We start from the raw sequence: 21178 nt of genomic DNA on the forward strand, positions 1-21178 counted from the left end.
GTAGCTGGGATTATAGGCATGTACCACCATGCTTGGCTTTTTTTCCATATTTATTTCTCCATCTCTCTCAGTAGAGTATAAGGACTTGAGGCAGGGACCTTGTCTTTTTCTCTATTGTATCACCAGTGCATAACAATGCCAAGCATATAGCAGGTGCTTGATCTATTTGCTAACTAAACACATGACTTAAATAAGCACACTTCTGTATAGTTTGATTTTTTAAAACAATTCAAATCACATATTTTATGTATTTTAAAAATAAGAATTTTAAAATTCACTGGGTTTTTAAGGTTACAAATGCATTTAAAAAAAAAAGGAACCAACCAAAAGATGGGTCTCATCAAAGTTGCCAAGAAACCATGATCTGACTGGGTACAGTGGCCCATACCAGCTAGGCAGGTCAGTGACAGCATGATGCTTTAACACAGCAGTCCTCAACCTTTTTGGCACCAGGGACCAGTTTCATGGTAGACAATTTTTCCATAGGCAGGGGTGGTGGTGGGCAGCGGGGTAGGGGTGGTTTCAGGATGAAACTGTTCCACCTCAGATCATCAGGCATTAGATTCTCACAAGGAGCCCACAACCTAGATCCCTCACATGTGCAGTTCACAAAAGGGTTCACAATCCTGTAAGAATCTAATGCCAGCACTGATCTGACAGGAGGTGGAGTTCAGGCATAATAATGCTTGCTCATTTGCTGCTCACCTCCTGTGCAAACTGGACCCCAACAGGCCCTGGACTGCTACCCATCAGTGGCCTGTGGGTTGGGGACCTGTTTTAATAGAAGTAGGAAGCATTTCCTGTGCACCAACTGTGCCTGCAGTAATACAACAATGCTTCCCAGAAACCTTTAAGTATCACATTTTCCATTCACTTTTCTAGTTACCCATTCTGAGCTGCAAGAACACAAAAATGTTCTCTGACAGCTTTTATAGCAAACACAAAAACTGTCACGCTTACATAAGCAGAATATGAAAAAAAATTTAGCCATCATGGAAAGGCAGACTTCTGACTAATTTTGCTTGCATAGGCATGTAACAAAATGCCTCCTTGAAAAATCTTTGTAAAACTGATGCTCCAAGAAAGTGTGCCATAATTATCCTGTAGCTCCTGCATTCTTCCTGGTATTCTACCACATACTCTCAGGGGATGTACACTTGATATGAGAAGTATGAAAATATGTGACTACTGGTTCTTTCCATATGGAAGAATTCTTACTTAAGTATCTTTTTAAAAATAAAGAAGATTTTTGCTTTCTCAAAAAAAGATTTTTAAATGTCCATTACGACTCAGGCCCTTCTAATTCACACTGGAAGTCTAATTCATTACTGTAAGTAATCTGCAAAAAATAACCGAAGAAAGGCAAAATATTTGCTTTTGTGGACCCTTGAGAGATAGAAGAAATAAAGGTCACACCAGGCATACTGACTCTAGCATCCATGTTATTAACCTCAACACTATACTGCGTAGCCAGGTAGCCTCCCTTTTATTTTAATCACCCATTTTCAAGGGCCCTATGAAGGAAATAGTTCATTATCTTTTCAAGGAAGGAAGTTAAACCAGGAATAATAAACTGCTCTCGAAGAGATCTCAACTGAGCCTAACTCACCTGTAAAGTTCCAGCTGAGTTACTTTCATCAGTATATTGGGCAGTACACTGTAAATTTATGTTAGGATGCAGGTAGTCTGCTGGATAGGCAAAAACTAAACAAAGTAACTTTCACTTCCAGTATAATATGTCATTACATTAACATTCATTCATTAGTCAAAGTAAGGTAAGAACATGCTTACTCATAGCAGCTTTTCCAAAAAAGTTGCTCATCATATTCCCTTTCCCTGGTGCCTTGTTGCCTGCTGAAGGTGCCTATAAGCACAGAAAACACATATGATTTTTTGATAGGATTTAGGCTGTTCATGAAGTAGCAGTCTCAAACAATCTCTTCTATAGCACACTGTTGCGACAGTATAGTCTATATGATAGTGCCAAAATGCGGAGGCGTTAGATATAAGAACAAATCTAGAACAATAATCCACACCAGATAGTAACTGGTGTTAATCTCTAAAGCTTAGTTTCTTATAGATCTTATAAAATTAATTACCCATGGATATGTCTAAACTTTTCTTGAGCATATTTAAAAACTATTTAATTTGACAGAATTAAAAAAGATCAGAGGCAGTATGTACACAAAGCGGGAAAACCTAAAACATTACATTTTTAATCATCAGAAGTAGATCTGAATTCCTGGTTCCCACTATTTAGTAGCAATATGAGCTCCAGGCAAATTACTTAAGTCTAGGTTTCAGTTTTACCATATGCGAAAGGGAAATAGTTAATACCTCCCTCATAGAACTGATAAGAGGATCTGAACAAAGACCAAACTATTGGTACACAGCTGAAATTCAATAAACATTATTGTTTTCCTCCATCCTTCTTTCCCAAGACAGACACTTGAAAATGACAGTGATCTAAATTAAATACACTTGACACTTGAAAATGACAGTGATAATAATAATAGTAACAACAATAATTATACTTTTCTGGATTTTTAAAATAGTATCGGAATGATACTTTTCTTAAGTCAATGCCCTTAAGTTAGTTCAGATGACTGAACAATAAAAATCTAAGGGAAGCAAATAAAGCAAAAACAAAACAAAAATATCCACATAAAGTATAATAAGAATGGGAAATACACTAGGAAGGAAGGTATATATTGCAAAGCCCAGAACATAAGAGGTTCCTCAGAATGACATATTGCAAATAAACATTTTTTTGAATGTTAACAATTCTAGAGGTGTTTTCACATGTTTTCATCTGGGTCTCACAACACTCTCGTTCGCAAAGGAAATCCAAGGCTTGGTGAGAATCATTATCAAAAGCAAAAGAACTCTTTCAGATAACAGTATCAAGTATTAAAGGGTTCAAACTAAAGTAGAAAAATCAGAACTGAATATCAGAACCTTATATAAATAAACTACTACCACTGGGACCATTAATGCTTTTCTAGTTACCCACTCTGAGCTGTAATGAAGGGTATCTTCAAAGAAGACTTACATTTGTTACTTCCTTAGCCTCTATTTTAGCTTCCTTGTTGGTTTCTTGGGTTTTAGCAGCAGCTTTGGAGGCAAACATTCCCATAATTCCTTTGGGCTGCTGGGAAACCTGCTTGGATGCAGGTGGGCCATGACCATTGGTGGTCAGCTCACTGTTGGCTTGTGTCTCACTTGACATGTGAAGATGTGACTGCTCAAACTTTTTGGAAGATGAAGAGGATTCAGCAGGAGATCTAGGGACTGCAGCTGCACATTGTATAGCACTAAATCTGGGGACAGAAATGTTACATTCAGTTAATGTCAGCACATGCATTCTTGGGTGGTTCAACAAAAAAAGAGAAAGAAAAAAAAACTAATGTCAGTATAAAACCTTATTTTCAAATTCTTGCTTCTTCCACACAATACTTAACTCTAATATTGTTTAAAATCGACTTTAGAAAAATGTTGTATGAAACTCTCTATTACATAAAGAAACAAATATTAGAGAGAAGTGAGTCACTTGTACTAGGTCATACATCTAGTTAGTAATAGACAGGGTTGGAATTAGGTGCCTTCTACCACCACTAACTGAATATTCTTATATTCTTGCTTTTTTTGAAAAAAGTATCCTAATTCAAAAGAGTAAGAATGCAACCAACAATAATAAAAGACACAGTAATTTCATTATCCTTGGGAAATGAAATAGCCCTTGTTTTTAAAGACCTTCCTCTGATAGGGCTAGATTTGCAATAAATATTAACTGAATCAAATCTAAGCTTTAAATATTAACAAATTTCCTGGCAACTCTCTTGGCCAGAGTAAATCATGCTGTACGGTTGGGCGCGCTGGCTCACGCTTGTAATCCCAGCGGTTTGGGAACCTGAGGTGGGCGCATCGCTTAAGTCTAGGAATTTAAGACCAGCCTGGGCAACATGGTGAAACTTTGTCTCTATAAAAAACACAAAAATTAGTTGGGTGTGGTGGCACATGCCTATAGCCCTGATTACTCGGGAGGCCAAGGTAGGAGGATCACCTGAATTCAGGAGGTCCAGGTTGCGCTGAGCTGTAAGTTCATCACTCAACTCCAGCCTAGGGAACTGAGTGAGATGCTGTCTCAAAATAAATAAACAAATCATGCTTTAAAACAAGGAAAAGGCTGGGTATGGTGGCTCACGCCTGTAATCCCAACATTTTGGGAGGCCGAGGCAGATGGATCATGAGGTCAGGAGTTCAAGACCAGCCTGGCACACGGTGAAACCTTGTCTCTACCGAAAATACAAAAGTTAGCTGGGCGTGGTGGCACGTGCCTGTAATCCCAGCTACTCAGGAGGCTGAGGCAGGAGAATTGCTTGAACCCGGGAGGCAGAGGTTACAGTGAAGATCACACCACTGCACTCCAGCCTGGGTGACAGAGTGAGACTCTGTCTCAAAACAAAAAACAAAAAAAAGAAAAATAGGAGAAGCTGGGAGCAGAGCCACTGGCTCCTATAACCTATAGTCCTTTACAGCCATTTGTTAATAATTTCTAATAATACTAACGGCACCAGACAAGTAAGTACGCCCAAGACCAAGAGAAGAAAATTGGTGGAACAGCTTGCGTGGCATATTAAAGGGAACATACATCTCTTCTCTAATCATTATAGAAGTGCTGTTTCACACAAATCCATAACGTAACATTCCACATTGTGAACGGGTAATTGATTTAGCCTTCTCACAGGATTATTTTCTTTGTTAGAAAAAGCAAAGTTCCCCAGCTTTTTCTAACAAAGAAAAATATTTTATTTTTCCCAGTCTTGCTTATTGAGCATACGTAAGACCTCCTTGAAGTCTTATTTATCTTTTTTATTTCAGGCACCCAGCTCAAGACCTGGCACAGAAAAGTGCTAGAAACAACATGTTGAAAGAATGACTAAGTGAATGAAAGTGAGGCTTCTGGTTTCTCTCCCTTCTTTAGTGTATTACCTTCAACTTGGGGTGGGAGATTTCTAAACTATGTGGTGATAGCAATTATCTTAAAGATCAACCAGGTACAACTTCAAGATTAACTGCTAGAATACCTGGTCTAATGAAAAAAAAAAAAGAAAATCCCTGATACATCATTTCATCTCAGAAGTAACTTTAAACTGGGCAGCCCCAAAGCTAGAGTCAAATCTCCAAAAATCTTCCACTGATTTATTATGGTCTTCATCAGAAAACTCTGTATTTACACACATCTTTTGTGCATCCGAGTTAAGAACAGATGGAAGTCATTTGCTTTCACCCACTGCTCTTCCTCTCTGGCCTTGCAATACTTCCATATACAAGGAAAAGGAATGTTTTATTTCACTGTCAACGTCTGAAGTTGGCATTGAAACAACTCTTTCTCCTTCTGGTCTGAATTCCACACCTTAGGGTCAGGACCAGGAACTGGCAATGAGGAAGAGACCAAGTTAGGCTGAGAGTATGTCTGATGACAAGAGATCTCTGGTCAATCCTAAAATTTCATCTTTCTTCATGTCACGGCACTTAAAACACACGAAATCAGGAGTTAGATCTCAGTTGGCCCATAATAAAATTTCAACTTTCTTCATGTCACAGCACTTAAAACACACAAAATCATGAGTTAGATCTCAGTTGGCCCATAATTCTCAGGACCAAATACAAACTCATTTGTTGGAGATAAATTCACTTTTCTACTGAGGATACTTTAAGTAATTAGGTAAAGTTTCACTGAAGTGCTTCCTATCACCACATTTCTACTTGCCATGTTTATTTTAGTGGGCCTTGGCAGATTTCATTTTGAATTTTTGCGTCACTTTTATTCTTGTTTGCTTACTTGCTAGATACAACAAAGGAACTGATTTTTAGAGCCTGGAATACCCAACTAGATTTAAAAATTTTTTGAAATCTAGTAATATATTTCAAATAAACTTATCAGGGTGTTAATATTTTCTTGAAATCCTTCCCTAAAAGACAAGAGACTTGTAAATTATTACTCTTTGGCTATATATTTGTTTATTTAATAAATATTTGTATGCCTATTATGCTCAAGGTTTTGAGCTAAAGAAAAAAAAGAACTAATGTCTATCACTAATTCACTCAATAACTACTTATTAGTGTGCCAGGCACTATTTCGGGTATATAGTTAACAACTGAGACACGCTCCCTATTCTCATGGAACTTACAGAAACTATGGCAATTCTGTCTGTCTCTCTCCCTGAGGACCCATCTTTATCAGTCATCCTACCTCCCCAGGATTTTCAGCCTTTTCTTCTCTATAGCACCCTCCTAACAATCCAAGTTCAAGTCATTCTCAACTTTAGAAATGTATATATCCTTCCCATCTCAATCCCTCCTTAGCTACCACCCTCTTTTCTGCTTTGCAGTCAAATCTCCTGGAAAGAGCTGTCTATATTTGCTGTCTCACTTCCTGTGTTCCCATTTACTTAGCTCACCAGAATCTGGTCACTTCACTGAAAATGCTCTTACCAAGGCTATCACTAAATTCCGTGGATAATTTTCACTTTCTAACTTACTTGGCTTCTCAGCAACGTTTAACATTGTTGACTGGTTCCTCCTACTTGAATCTCTTTCCTTAGGGGCTGAAACCCCATATACTCTTATCTCTGATGGCTCCCTCTTGAGCCTCCCTTTTCCTGTTCTTTCCTTGAAAAGCAGCTATCATTAAATAGTGCTTACTATGTGCCAAGTGCTATTCTAAGTGCTTAACACGTAATAGTCCATTTAATCCTCTACAACCCTATTTGGCTGGTACTATTATCAGCTTTACTGACAAGAAAATTGAGGCACCGAGAAGTTAAAAAATTTGCCCAAGGTCACACAGCTAGTAATTTGGCCTAGAGTTTTACTTTCTGCCCTTCTTTCATTCTATACATTCTCTCTGCATAACTATCTACTACTATGGCCCAGTTACTATTCTTTCTGATTCCAAAAATCTCTCTTTAACCCAGATTTCTCTCCTTAGCTCTAGATTCACCTATCTTTTGCGATGGACATCCTCACTTGGATTTCTCACAGGCTTCTCAAACTCAACATCTCTAAAACCCAATTTGTCATTTTTCTATCTCTCCTAAAGCCTGCTCCTCCTGTTATATTCCCCTTCTTAGTACTCAGCTGCCCCAGCCAGAAGCATGGGTATCAAACTTTTAATACCAAGAAAGGCTGTCTTCCCCCATCCCCTACCCCCACACACCTTGTCCCTGACCACTACCATACATTGAGGTTGTTTTTTATTTTTATTTTTTTTGAGACGGAGTCTCGCTCTGTCGCCCAGGCTGGAGTGCAGTGGAGCGATCTCGGCTCACTGCAAGCTCCGCCTCCCAGGTTCATGCCATTCTCCTGCCTCAGCCTCCCGGGTAGCTGGGACTACAGGTGCCTGCCACCACGCCCGGCTAATTTTTTGTATTTTTAGAAGAGATAGGGTTTCACCGTGTTAGCCAGGATGGTCTCGATCTGACCTCGTGATCCACCAGCCTCGGCCTCCCAAAGTGCTGGGATTACAGGCATTAGCCACCGCGCCCAGCCACGTCAAGGTTTTTTGATGGTCATGACTCATTAACCTTCACACCTCTCCATCCCCAACAGCACAACTTTACATCAGAAAACTGTCACATCCACCTGGATCACTGCCACATTTCTCCTCCCTGATAGCCTTGCCTCCAGATTATTCTCTTCTGATCTTCAATACTGCAGCCAGAGCAATCTTTCTAAAATGCAATTTTGATAATTTCACACTATCTACTTAAATATTTATTTTCAGTGGCTCCCCAGTGCTCTCAGAATAGAGTCTAAATTTTTATCCTACTAGTCAAAGCATAATGGAATTCCTGCTTGGCCTCTTTAGTCTTCTATCTAATCATTTCCTACCTTTCACTCTAAGTTGCAGCCACAGAAAACGATCGTGGTTCTGCACAAGCATGTTTTCTCTCTTAGCTCTGTCCTTAGTCTCTCATTTCTCCTTTACTTGGCTATTTCTACTGGGCCTTCAGGCCTCAAGTGAGATGTCATAACCTTCAGTGTCATAAGTCATAACTGTCTTGTCCCCTGACTCTATCCACCCAAAAGTGGGAGATAAGTGCCCCTGCCAACATCTTCCCTCAATATTCCTCCTATTACAGCACTCTTACACTGTATCATAACTCCTGTCTCCCATCAGTTACATGAAAAGGTACGTGGGCACATTCACTCTATACTGTATGGTATGTCATAGGTATCATGAGATATTTGCTGAATGAATTCAAATGATTTTGCTCAGTACCTGTCACAGCAGTAGGTGTTCAATATATATCTGAGGAACTGATCTGAATTCTCAATACAACCCCATGAAGTAGACATTATTACATCAAATTTAAAGGCAAAGAAACCAAAGCTCAAAGAGTTTAAGTAATTCGTCCAATGCCACCGGGCTACTAAGCAGCAAAGCCACAACTCAAGCCTGTGACCACCAATTTCCAAACTGTACATGCATTATAGCCCATTATCTCCTTGTGCTGTTAAGGATACAAAAGATTTTAAAAACCTGATCCTGGTATGGAAGCTCAAGAAAAAGTTGCTTTTGGATAAAAAGTAGAGGGGTATCAAATTAGGAATTATTTTTTTAAGGACAACATTTGAACTAGTTGAAGGATGGGTAGGATTTAGACAAGCAGAGACTGGGTAAGGGAGTTAGAAAGGGCACGACAAACATTTCTGGTGGCAGTGACAGGATAAATACATGAGAAATAGATTTATGGGGAGTCCACTGGGGTTTTCAATATGGGTTGTGGCTGCTATTTTTCACCTTATGATGTACTAATAAAACCAGGCATGTGTCTTATTGCAAGATAAATGGGGTTTTACTAGACTTGGCATTCACTCTTAAGAGGCAGCCACTGTGTAAACATCTTACAAAATCAATTCGTAAAGAAGCCCACAAGGAACATTAAGAAGCTTACTTGCTGCAGTTCTGCAAGTTGCTTTTAAGGATGTCATAGTCAGTATTGAACAGAGGCCCACTGTCCTTTAGCATGGCTTTCTGGATGCTGTACACATGGATGCTGGCAGTCACAGCTAGCTTGGACTTCACTGCTACAAGTCAACAGGAAAAGCAGTCTGTTAATACACAAACTTCATTGCATAAGGGACTTTAACAAGAAACCCTTCTGCATTAAAGCATTTGTAATCTGCGGTGGTCCAAAAAACTCTAAAAGGCCACATATACAGTAAAACATCAACCCTTCTGTCTGCAATGGGGACATTATGACAAGGGAGGTGGTGGTGAGTCATTTCTAAGTAGAGCACCTGTGAGGGTATCAGTCATGCAGTGGACACTCAGTAAATATTAATGATTGATGATGACTACGATGATCTTTTTCTTTCGGTCAGAAAAGAGCCTTACACTATAGCATATAATTAAAGAGGACTAAGTAATTTCTATCTGAGAATATCATTTATATATTTCAATTTTAGTTTAGAGAAAGCAACTCTATAATAAAAACACTACAAACTAGATAAGCCTATGGAGGAGAAACACAAAAGAACACCACAAGAACAAATGTTAGGTTCCGTGAAGGAAAGGATTGCAGCTAACTTGTTCCATGTCCCCAGTTCCTAGTATAGAGCTTGGTACATAGTAGATAATCATTACCTATCTATACAATAAAGAAATTTTGCTGCCGGGCGCGGTGGCTCAAGCCTGTAATCCCAGCACTTTGGGAGGCCGAGATGGGCGGATCACGAGGTCGGGAGATCGAGACCATCCTGGCTAACATGGTGAAACCCCGTCTCTACTAAAAAATACAAAAAACTAGCCGGGCGCGGTGGCGGGCGCCTGTAGTCCCAGCTACTCAGGAGGCTGAGGCAGGAGAATGGCTTAAATCCGGGAGGCGGAGCTTGCAGTGAGCTGAGATCTGGCCACTGCACTCCAATCTGGGCGACAGAGCGAGACTCCGTCTCAAAAAAAGAAAAGAAAAGAAAAGAAATTTTGCTTTGCTTACCACTGTGGGAATTCAGAAAGTAAAAAGTAGACAAATCCACCACTCTGAATACTTCAGAGTTAAATTTGGTAAAATACCCCCATCCTACCCTCACAGGCAGGAGCTCTTTCTTTTTAAAATACACGTATGTTTTGTGTCCCTGACATGGCTGCCCTCCACCCTCCTCAGTCCCAATCTGTGAAATGGGGCCTGCAGGCCAAGGAGCCTTTATATACAAAGTACAACAGTACAGGTTTTGTCTTGAGATATAGGTCCAAGATCAGGAGGACCCTGACTGTTATTAAATTCCTTTGAATTGGGTTTTTAAACAATCGAATGGTAGCACTAATAGTCTTGAAAGACTGAGACAAATTTAATTTAGAAGTCTTTCTGACTTCCAGAAAAGCATTCTTTAACTTGCTTCCTAAAAAAACTGCCACTGTCTTTTTACAGTTGATGAGGTAGCTCATATGGTATTCATAACAGTTTCTGCATGTGTCACGAGTTTTGAAATTCTGTGATAAAAGTGCTTTATAAATGTCAGCAGCTATTGGCCCTAAAAATGGGAAGTTAGGCAGATGTAGTATCATATTTTAACATGCTTCAAAAACTACTAATAAAATGACTATTGGGCTATTCAGTTAAATAGCTAAATATATGCAGATGTTAGAGGCAGATTTTTTATTGCACCTACATTGATGCCATAAGAGGAAAACTTGCTAAGTCACTAAAACACTTACCTTCCAATTTATCTTCTCTCACTACTGCAACCTTGTGGCACTGTAAGAAAACAACGCTTTATTAGTGCTTAATGTAAGAATCTGCAATTTTAGTTTCCTTGCCCCAGTAATTCAACTGTGCTTGGATGTGAAATTAGGAAAACACCAGGCACTCCTTAAAATACATGTTATAATTTAATAAAGTCAGACTCACTTTTAATTTGCTTACTTTCAGGAAAAAAATAATTTGCTTATCTTAAAACTTCTCAATAAAGTTAAGAAAAGTGATCTAGTACAGGTTTCAGTACTACAATTAAAAAAATAAAGCATCGCAAATCACTGTGAGCAAAGGCTTTTTAGTGAGTGATTTAATAAGAATTACCGCATAATCACATGGAGCCACATAAAAATTGGATCCGTTCCTCATACCATATACCAAAATAAATTCTAAATGGATCAGAGATTTAAATGTAAAAAATGAGGCCGGGTGCGGTGGCTCATACCTGTAATCCCAGCACTTTGGGAGGCTGAAGTGGGTGGATCACCTGATGTCAGGAGTTTAAGACCACCCTGGCCAACATAGTGAGACCCTGTCTCTACTAAAAATACAAAAATTAGCTGGGTGTGGTGGCAGGCGCCTGTAATCCCAGCTACTCAGGAGGGTGAGGCAGAAGAATCACTTGAACCTGGGAGGCGGAGGTTGCAGTGAGCTGAGATTGTGCCACTGCACTCCAGCCTGGTGATAGAGTAAGACTCCGTCTCAAAAAAGAAAAAAAAAATGGGCAAATGGTAGGAACAGACAGTTCACAGAAAAAGAAATATAAATATCCCTAAAACATATGATAACATATACTGTACGGAAACAGGCACTTTCATACATTGTTGGTGGGAACAAGAAACAGAGTGATATTTGGCAATATCCAACAAAAGTACACATGCACTCACCCTTTGACCGAGCAATCCTACTCTAGGAATGTAACCCTAAAACACACTAGCAAAAATATACAAAACACATATACACTAAGCTATTCACTACAGCACTATTAATATCCGTAATAGCCAAAGATCGTAAATAACAACTACCAATAAAGGATTGCTGAATAAGCTAAGGTATATCTATCAATGTGGCACTATGTGGCTATAATAATGAGGAATATTTCTATAACTGCTGTGGAGTGATGCTCTGAATCTACTGTTATGTAAAAAAAACCAGAGTGCAAAATAGGTTGCACGTATGAAAACATTTATCTAAGAAAGAGAGGCAAAATTAATATATATTTTCTTATATTAAAAATATATGCAACAGGCCAGGCGCAATGGCTCATGCCTGTAATCCCAGCACTTTGGGAGTTCGAGGTGGGTGGATCTCGAGGTCAGGAGTTCAAGATCAGCCTGGCCAAGATGGCGAAGCCCCGTCTCTACTAAAATACAAAAAAATATTAGCCGAGCATGGTGGTGGGTGCCTGTAATCACCAGCTACTTGGAAGACTGAGGAGGAGAATTGCTTAAACCCGGGAGGCGGAGGGTGCAGTGAGCCGAGATCGTGCCACTGCACTCCAACTCCTGGGCGACAGAGTAAAATTCCATCTAAAAAAAAAAAAGAAGGAGAGGGCAAACCCAACGTAACAGTTACCTGTAAGGGAAAGGAGGGAACCTATGAATTGAAAGCAAAACAGAAAAAAAAAAATTGAATTTAACTAGATACTGAATTGGTGGCTTCAGTAGAGTGAGGAATTATTTCAAGTGATTCTAAAATACAGGATGACTGTGCATCCTTAGCAGGACATATCCTACAGACAAAGAACTGCAAAGAAATCTTATTTTCAGTAACCAAATTGTTGGTAATAATACTGGTTTTGCTTTTTGAAACCTTGTATATTTGTGTAAAGCAAATAGATATTTTTGTTAATGTTCAGAACCACCAAAATTCACAACATAAAAAAAAGAGCAATCTAAACATCAAATAAGTATTTTAAAAAGTGTAACCGTAAGTTTGAGCTGGGATTATTAATGTTCCCATAATGTGTTTTCTCTTAAAACAGGCAGTCCTAAAAATGTCATTTTCACTGGTTTATTCAAGGGAACAAAAAAGTCATGTTCTGTAAAACTGCACACTAAAAATTACAGAGATTATAAAAAGTACAGACCATTAGGAATGAATCACTCAAAACCTATGCAGCTTTGCAGTAAAGAGCCCTAAAAACAGTAAATCGCACCTCATGAGAAGATCTGAATAGACCAGACAGGTCAGTGTGGCTATATACTGCCTCAGGGGATACTGAAAGTACGTAAAAACAACAGAATGGAAATGCCAGCTGGTGCTAAAACAATGCAGACCAGAGTAGAGCTCTGATTCAATGGGTTCCTATTAAAGTGGACATGGGAGTTAGGGAGCATCCACAAACCCAGAGTCCTGGAGGGGGTAAGCCCCCTGTTCTTAGCAGAACAGGGAAAACATGGCTAGCTGATGAGAGAAAATTCTTCATAGAAAAATTACGGCTAAAACAACAGAAAGGCCAGGTGTCGTGGTTCATGGCTGTAAATCCCAGCACTTAGGGAGGCAGAAGCATGAGGATCATTTGAGCCCAGAAGTTTAAGACCAGTCGGCCAGGTGCAGTGGCTCACACCTGTAATCGCAACACTTTGGGAGGCCGAGGCGGGTGGATCATGAGGTCAGGAGATCGAGACCATCCTGGCTAACACAGTGAAACCCCATTTCTATTAAAATACAAAAAAATTAGCCGGGCGTGGTGGCGGGCACCTGTAGTCCCAGCTACTCAGGAGCCTGAGGCAGGAGAATGGCGTGAACCCAGGAGGCAGAGCTTGCAGTGAGCCGAGATCATGCCACTGCACTCCAGTCTGGGCGACAGAGCAAGACTCCATCCCAAAAACAACAACAACAAAAAAACCAGCCAGGGCAACATAGTGAGACCTCGTCTCTAACAAAAATAAAAATAAAAAATTAGCCAGGCATGGTGGTACATGTCTGCAGTCCTAGCTACTCAGGAGGCTGAGGCAAGGGGATCGCTTGGGCCCAGGAGTTCAAGGCAAAACATCACCATTTTGTAACCTTTAGTGAATTAATGATTTAGGCAATGATTAAAACTAATCTCAGCTAAAATCATCAGATGAAAAGCTAATAGGGAACCCATAAAGCATAGATCAGGTTGACAGTTCTTCATATTACAAAAAGAACCAGCCAAACATTTCCTTGAAATTTTCAAATAATCCTCTGGAAGAATCTCTGGAATGAGATTTGAAGGAAGCTTTCATGTTCTATGTATTTTTAAACATTTTTTATAATAATCATTGGAAAAACAAAAATTATTTACATTTAAAAAAATCCAGGTCAGGCACAGTGGCTCACTTCTGTAATCCTAGCACTCTGAAAGGCCGAGAAGGGCAGATGACTTGAGCTTAGAAGTTCGAGACCAGCCTGGGCAACATGACAAAACCCCATCCCTACAAAAAATACAAAAATTAGCTGGGCATGGTGGTGAGCACCTGTAATCCCAGCTACTTGGGGGGTTGAGGCAGGAAGATGGCTTAAACCCAGGAGATTGAGGCTACAGTGAACCGAGATTCTGCCACTGCACTATAGCCTGGGTGACAAAGTGAGACCCTGTCTCAAAAAAATAAATAAATAGGCCGGGCGCGGTGGCTCAAGCCTGTAATCCCAGCACTTTGGGAGGCCGAGACGGGCGGATCACGAGGTCAGGAGATCGAGACCATCCTGGCTAACACGGTGAAACCCCGTCTCTACTAAAAAATACAAAAAACTAGCCGGGCGAGGTGGCGGGCGCCTGTAGTCCCAGCTACTCCGGAGGCTGAGGCAGGAGAATGGCGTGAACCCGGGAGGCGGAGCTTGCAGTGAGCTGAGATCTGGCCACTGCACTCCAGCCTGGGCGACAGAGCGAGACTCCGTCTCAAAAAAAAAAATAAATAAATAAATAAATAAATAAATAAATAAAAATAAAAATGATTAAAAATTCCATACAAAGCCATGTAATGTCTTTTTTTCTTTCTAGAAGCACTAAAAACTTAAAAAGGAAATTATTAATAGAAGAATTAAAAGAACAAAACCTGACATAATGCTTAAGAATTTGCCTTTCCTTAGGATTCCCTTTAAGGGAAAAAAAGCATAGGTAAGCATCCACATTTGGTCAGTTAATTCCACAGGGCTCCACAGAGCTTCCCAGTGAGGCTATTGGGAGGGCAAGTCCAGGGCTCCAAAATCCTCACAACCACTTCAACCACACTCTTAATAAATTTTACATATAGAACTCTGATTAAGATTTTGTTTGAAAAAGCATTCTCTTGCTAAAAAAAGATAGGCAGAATTTAAATGCCATCTTATATTTAGAAACAGAAAACCTTTTTATAAGCAAGCCATGGCTTAGAAGTTTTTAACTGATTATAGGTTATACATCATTTTGAAAAATGGTCTCAGAAATATGCACTGAGGAACACAATTTGAACACTTTCAGTGTCATCCAAGAAAACTCTGGACTCTGAAGACCAACCATGAAGACTGTCCAAGAATCCTAAATTAAGAGCCCCTGTTATAATGGGTCAGTTTGAGTAAAAATCTATATTATCTTAAAACATAAATTATTAACTTAAAACATGGATCCTATTCCAGAAGATCCATGAACTCAAAATTTTATGAATGTCAACATATGCATTTTTCTTTCAGATTCTCAGTGACCAAAAAAAGAATAAAAATCACTGCTTTAAAGAAATATAAAGATTCCCAAGTAAAGGCTTGAATATGACTAGATTGAGGGTTCTGACATAACTAAAGAAAGAGACAGAAGGTTAGTTGACCCTGTAAACAGAAGAAAATATGACAATCAGCTATAATCTTTGACAGTATCCATTCAAGAGCTCTAGAGTGGCAGAACTCTGGAGGCAGGTTTATCTATGAAAGTAAATGAGTCACGTCTGTTTAACTTTGCTTCAGAGATATAAATGACATCTTATTTTACACTTGCAAATATCTTGGTTATCATTTGGCTTGCCAAATAGCTTTCAAACAAGAAAAGAATATGTTGGCTAGAGAGTATTCAGGATCTGATCCTTCTAGCAGTTTTGTTACTCCTTGTAAATTACTAAACTGACATTCCAGTTTTATTTTATATCACCCAAGCTGGAGTACAGTGGTGCAATCACAACTCACTGCAGCCTTGACCTTATGGGCTCAAGTGATCCTTCCCACTTCAGCCTCCTGAGCAGCCAGGACTACAGGCGCATGCCACCATGCCCGTTTTTGTATTTTTTGTAGAGATGGGGTTTCGCTAGGTTGCCCAGGCTGGTCTCGAACTCCTGGGCTCAAGTGATTCTCCCAACCCAGCTTCCCAAAGGGCTGGGATTACAGGAGCGAGGCACTGTATCCAGCCTGACATTTCAGTTTTAAATCTCACATGCTTGAGACTCAATTGCTAAAAAACAAATCCAGTCAATATTTTGACACATCAGGGCTCTGAACTTATGATTCTGAGGGAAAATCAAAGGAAAGAGGAAAACGTAGTGGATCTTTGAGAAGGGGCCACCTGACCTTTGGGCAAAGTCCCATGGGGCTTTTTATGCCCAAAAGAACCTTCAGACAGGAAGTCTGAGGAAGTGAGAACAGAGGAGGTATGTCTTACTTTTGGGAGGATGCCAAAGAGGGGGAATTATTAAAGTTCCCAAGGCCCAGTTTGGTGCAGGAGAGGGAACAAGACATCTTAGCAGAGCTTCTGGTACCCACCAAGGCATGGGAGTAACAGAATGATCCCTGTGCCCCTGAGAGGGACATGAAAATAGCTAAGAAAAAAATCAAGCAGATCTGAGAAAGCTTTACAGTTAGGATGATGAAATCCAGCAGTCACCTGTGTTGCCAGATGACCAGATACCAGGTGGGACTACAAAAAGAAGAGGAAGGAGAATAAAATGTTCCCAGCCTATGCACTGCATTAGCCATGCTCCTGCCAAAAACCCTTACCCTTCAGGCACTTAGACGTAAGCCTACCCAAATGAATGCTCAAAATTAAAATGAAGTTCAGTTAAAGAAATTACAATTTTTGCCCAGGCGCGGTGGCTCAAGCCTGTAATCCCAGCACTTTGGGAGGCCGAGACGGGCGGATCACGAGGTCAGGAGATCGAGACCATCCTGGCTAACATGGTGAAACCCCGTCTCTACTAAAAAAATACAAAAAACTAGCCGGGCGAGGTGGCGGGCGCCTGTAGTCTCAGCTACTCCGGAGGCTGAGGCAGGAGAATGGCGTAAACCCGGGAGGCGGAGCTTGCAGTGAGCTGAGATCCGGCCACTGCACTCCAGCCCGGGCGAGAGAGCGAGACTCCATCTCAAAAAAAAAAAAATACAATTTTTGAACACTTGTATTTGTGATTCGAAATTTGAACAGGTGGAAAATTAAGCACCATTATTCCCCATATACCTTCAAGAGGGAAAAAGAGATATAGGGAATAACAGAAGCAGTCTCCTAACATCTTATTGCATAATAATGATACAGTCTCTGCATCACAGCCAAGATATTACCCAAACTTCTCAGTTTTAGATTTAGTCTAAAAACCCAAAATAATCATCACCATCAAACAGCTCTTTAAAACTACTATAACACAGAATCTTGGTTATTTTCTCTCCCCTAAACTATGTTATAACACTCTTCATAACACAAACATATTTAAGCTCATTACAAGGCTCTGAGAACTTACGGAATGTCCATTCTGAATGAGACTGCCAGACACCAAATAGGTAACATGCAGTTGGGCTCCTGAATTTTCTTTTCGTTTCCTTTCAACATAATCATACAGCATCCTATTCCAAAGAAAAGAAGCCACAAGTAAGTCATCAGTAAGAGTTCTTACATGATCAACTCTTAATTAATGACTTAAAAGATATATGAAATCTGGTAGTCCGTCAAATTTTCTCAACAGTAGCATTTTTGCTTGGCCTATGGTCAGTTAAAAAAAAGGATTTAGACAGGACATGGGGAGTAGAGTCCACTTGTATGGAGCTGGCACAGTGATCAGTATATTAACTGAAATAAGATTAATAATAGACCAAGAGGGACTGAACCTGCATTAAAACAGTGGCAATGATACATAATAAATAGAAAACTCAATCAAGAAGTAGTTTGGTAACTGTCTAAGCTCTGGATAAGATAATTAATTTGTCTAGGCCTCTTAATATCCCAAGGTACAAATAGGAGGGTTATATTAGATTAGTGATTCTTTTAACCTGAGATTCAGATGGCCACCTATAACCCTCCAACCCTAAAGTTTCAGCAAATGTTTACGTGCTTTTTTGGAAGGAGATGTGTGAGGGTTTTCAATGGATTCTGAAGAGTGAATTACTCCAAAACATTAAGAACTACTAAGTATATGATCACAAATGTCCAGCTCTGAAATTCCAATTTTAAGATTACTCAGATTTAATGCCGATTCAGAATTGCAGAATGTAACAGCTTACTCACATTGCCCAGTATTCAGAATAATTCATTAACCTGAGATAGCCAAATACTAAATGCAGAAATAATGCTTTTAGTAAAATCTCTAAATTCATTTTTACCCTATGATCCAGCAAGTATCAGAAGTTGGCTCCCTTCAATAATCTAGTTTAAAAACAACAAAGAGACATAACATGTCTTTTATTTCGAGAAACATTTACAGTCTCTCTGTAATATACTTCTGCCAAGCACAGCTAGAAATTAAAAAATCCCCAGAGAAACTCAACCTACATTGCTGTTTGCCCTCTTCTTGAAGAGCCTGCTCTCTCAGCTTCCATAAAACCATGACCCACTGAGTCTCCTGCTACCCCTCTCACTGCTTCTGCTTCACTTTCTGAAGAGACTTCTCTACCTCCTCCCTTTCCTTAACTGTTGGTGTTCTGCCTTCAGCTATCTTTTCACTCTATGTATTAGAGTGACTGACCATTGCTGTCTGCCTGGGTCTGAGGGGTTTCTTGGGATGTGGAACTTGCAGTGACAAAACCGACCATCCTGGGCAAACCCAGGGTGGCTGGTCACCCTACTACATATTTTCCTCGGTTTATTTCATCCATCCCTGACTATAACATCATCTGCTCAAACCACCCAAGCCAGAAATCTGGGAGTCATTATCCTTCACTTCTTCCTATCCAGTGAGTTGCCAAGTCTCATCAGCTCTCCTTCCCAAGTAATTCTTGACTCCGTGCCCTCCAAATCTCTTGACTAGACTATTTCAATTCCAAGTATCAATTCCTCTTCTCCTCCCCACTTCACCTTCATTATCCATGATGCTGCCAAAGTGAAGTTTAAAAAATGCAAATCAAGTCATTCAGTCAACAAAACTTCACCGAGTGATTACTTTATGTTCTATGCCTTAGTGACAGAATAGTGAATAAAGCAAGTCTGCTCTTAGAGCTTACATTCTAGAAATGAGACACACAATAAACATATATAATCTCAGATGACAGTAAGTTTATGGAAACAAAATTAAGTAAGGTAAGGAGGACAGAGGGTGCCTGAGAAGTTTTGCTATTTTATATAAGGTGATTAGGGAAGGCCTCATTAGCAGAGCCCTGCACAGAGGGAGGGAGCCAGCAAGGTGGATATCTTGGGAAACAATGTTCTAGGCAGACAGTCCAACAAATGCCAAGGTTCTGACGCAGGAAGGTCGGCAAGATCCAAGGAACAGAAAGGAGGCCAGTGTGCTGCAGTGAAATAAGGACAGTAGTAGGCGAGAGAGGGCAGAGTGCCAGGCACATAGGGCTTTGTGGCTACCATAGGACTTTAAGAAGCCATTAGAAAGTTGAGAGCAGAGGTAACATGATCTCACCTTTTGGAGGGATCTGAGAAGGTTATGTGGACGATATACTGTAGGGGAGCAAGGGAGGAAGCAAGGAGACCAGTTAGGAGGCTATTGCAACAACCCAGCCTAGAGATGATTGGTGGCTCAGTTTGGGGCAGTAGCAGTGCAGGTAGTAATTAGTGGATGAATTCTGGGTATATTTTAAAGTGAGAAACAAGAAGATTTGCTGATATACCGTGGTGAGGTGTAAGAGAAAGAAGAGTCAAAAATGACTGCACTAGGCAACCCAAAGAAGCAAGCTGCAATTCACCGAGATGGGGGAAAAGCAGGAAAAGCAGGTGTTGAGGGGAGAAGTCAGGAGTTAGGTTTTGGGGCATATTAAATTCGCAATGCCTATTAGTCACTGTTGATGTTGAAAAAGTTGCTAGAGAGTCTTGCTTGAAATATAATTCCTTGTTATAAATCTTTCAGTAGCGCCAGGCACGGTGGCTCACGTTTGTAATCCTAGCTCTCAGGGAGGCAGAGGCGGGAGGATAGCTTGAGCCCAGGAGTTTGAGACCTGCCTGGGCAATATAGTGAGACCCCGTTCTCCACAAAAAGGGGGGGGTAAAAAAGACAAAATAATAATCATAATAATAATAATAAGTGTAACAAAGCTTTCAGTAGCTTCTCATCCCCTAAGGATCAACTTCAAATCTCTAGCAATGACAGGTAAAACCCTTCTTGTTCTGGGCCCTGTATCTCTGACCATTCCCCATCATACCTACACTATCTTCATCCTTACGAAACATTCTACAGTTCCCTTTATTCCTTTGTATATGCCCCTCCTTCTGCCAGCCTGGCCTCGAACCCCTGGGCTCAAGCGATCCTCCTGCCTTGGCCTCCCAAAATGCTGGGATTACAGGAGTGAGCCATCATGCCTAGACAATGAGCCTCTGCCTTCTAAGCTCTAACAAATCTTATCCCATATCCATTATTACAGCACGTTATCACCCTGCATTCTAACTACTTATTTTACATATGAGGCATCCGCTCTGGACTGTTAACTCCTTGAGTATAAAAATGTGCCCTAGTCAGGATTTTTGCTGATTCCTCCTCTTTGCCCTCTAATGTTTCTTTCCATTACAACAATTGTGTTAGAAGAATAAATGAGCTAACAGATCCATGAATATTTTGGTTTGTTGATGCTAGTTTGGACCATGCTAAAGGAAGACGTGATAGGCAGGTACCATGCCCAAGATGCTCTCAAGCTTGCTGGCCAAATGCAGTATTTTTTATCCACAACTAATAGTCCTGCCCATATCATCAGTCATTGTCCTCTACGTACCTGTCTCCCCAAATTGACCCCAGTTCTTCTCTCTTATATTATTAACAGAAAATTCAAAGCAAACTCTTATTTTAAAAAAGAATTCCTGCGGCCGGACACGGTGGCTCACACCTGTAATCCCAGCACTTTGGGAGGCCAAGACAGGCGGATCATCTGAGGTCGAGAGTTCGAGACCAGCCTAACCAACACAGAGAAACCTTATCTCTATTAAAAATACAAAATTAGCCAGGCGTGGTGGTACATGCCTGTAATCCCAGCTACTCAGGAGGCTGAAGCAGGAGAATTGCTTGAACCTGGGAGGCAGAGGTTGCAGTGAGCCAGGCTTGTGCCATTGCACTCCAGCCTGGGCAACAAGAGCA

At 40.4% G+C, this 21178-nt stretch overlaps 1 protein-coding gene across 3 annotated transcripts in view; it reads right to left on the reverse strand.

Annotated features, from left to right (window-relative positions):
* POLD3 (polymerase (DNA-directed), delta 3, accessory subunit) overlaps positions 1–21178 on the reverse strand; it is a 51932-nt gene that overhangs the window by 21142 nt on the left and 9612 nt on the right. For all 3 annotated transcript variants that reach the window (XM_011942043.1, XM_011942041.1, XM_011942044.1), the window contains exons 3-7: positions 17417–17519; positions 10724–10763; positions 8964–9096; positions 3053–3320; positions 1792–1864 (exon numbers count right to left, since the gene is read on the reverse strand). In XM_011942043.1, the coding sequence (XP_011797433.1) occupies positions 1792–1864; positions 3053–3320; positions 8964–9096; positions 10724–10763; positions 17417–17519 (617 nt within the window). The remainder of the gene's footprint in view (positions 1–1791; positions 1865–3052; positions 3321–8963; positions 9097–10723; positions 10764–17416; positions 17520–21178) is intronic.

This window comes from Colobus angolensis, unplaced genomic scaffold (genome assembly GCF_000951035.1).
Source record: "Colobus angolensis palliatus isolate OR3802 unplaced genomic scaffold, Cang.pa_1.0 Scaffold205, whole genome shotgun sequence".
NCBI lineage: Eukaryota > Metazoa > Chordata > Mammalia > Primates > Cercopithecidae > Colobus > Colobus angolensis.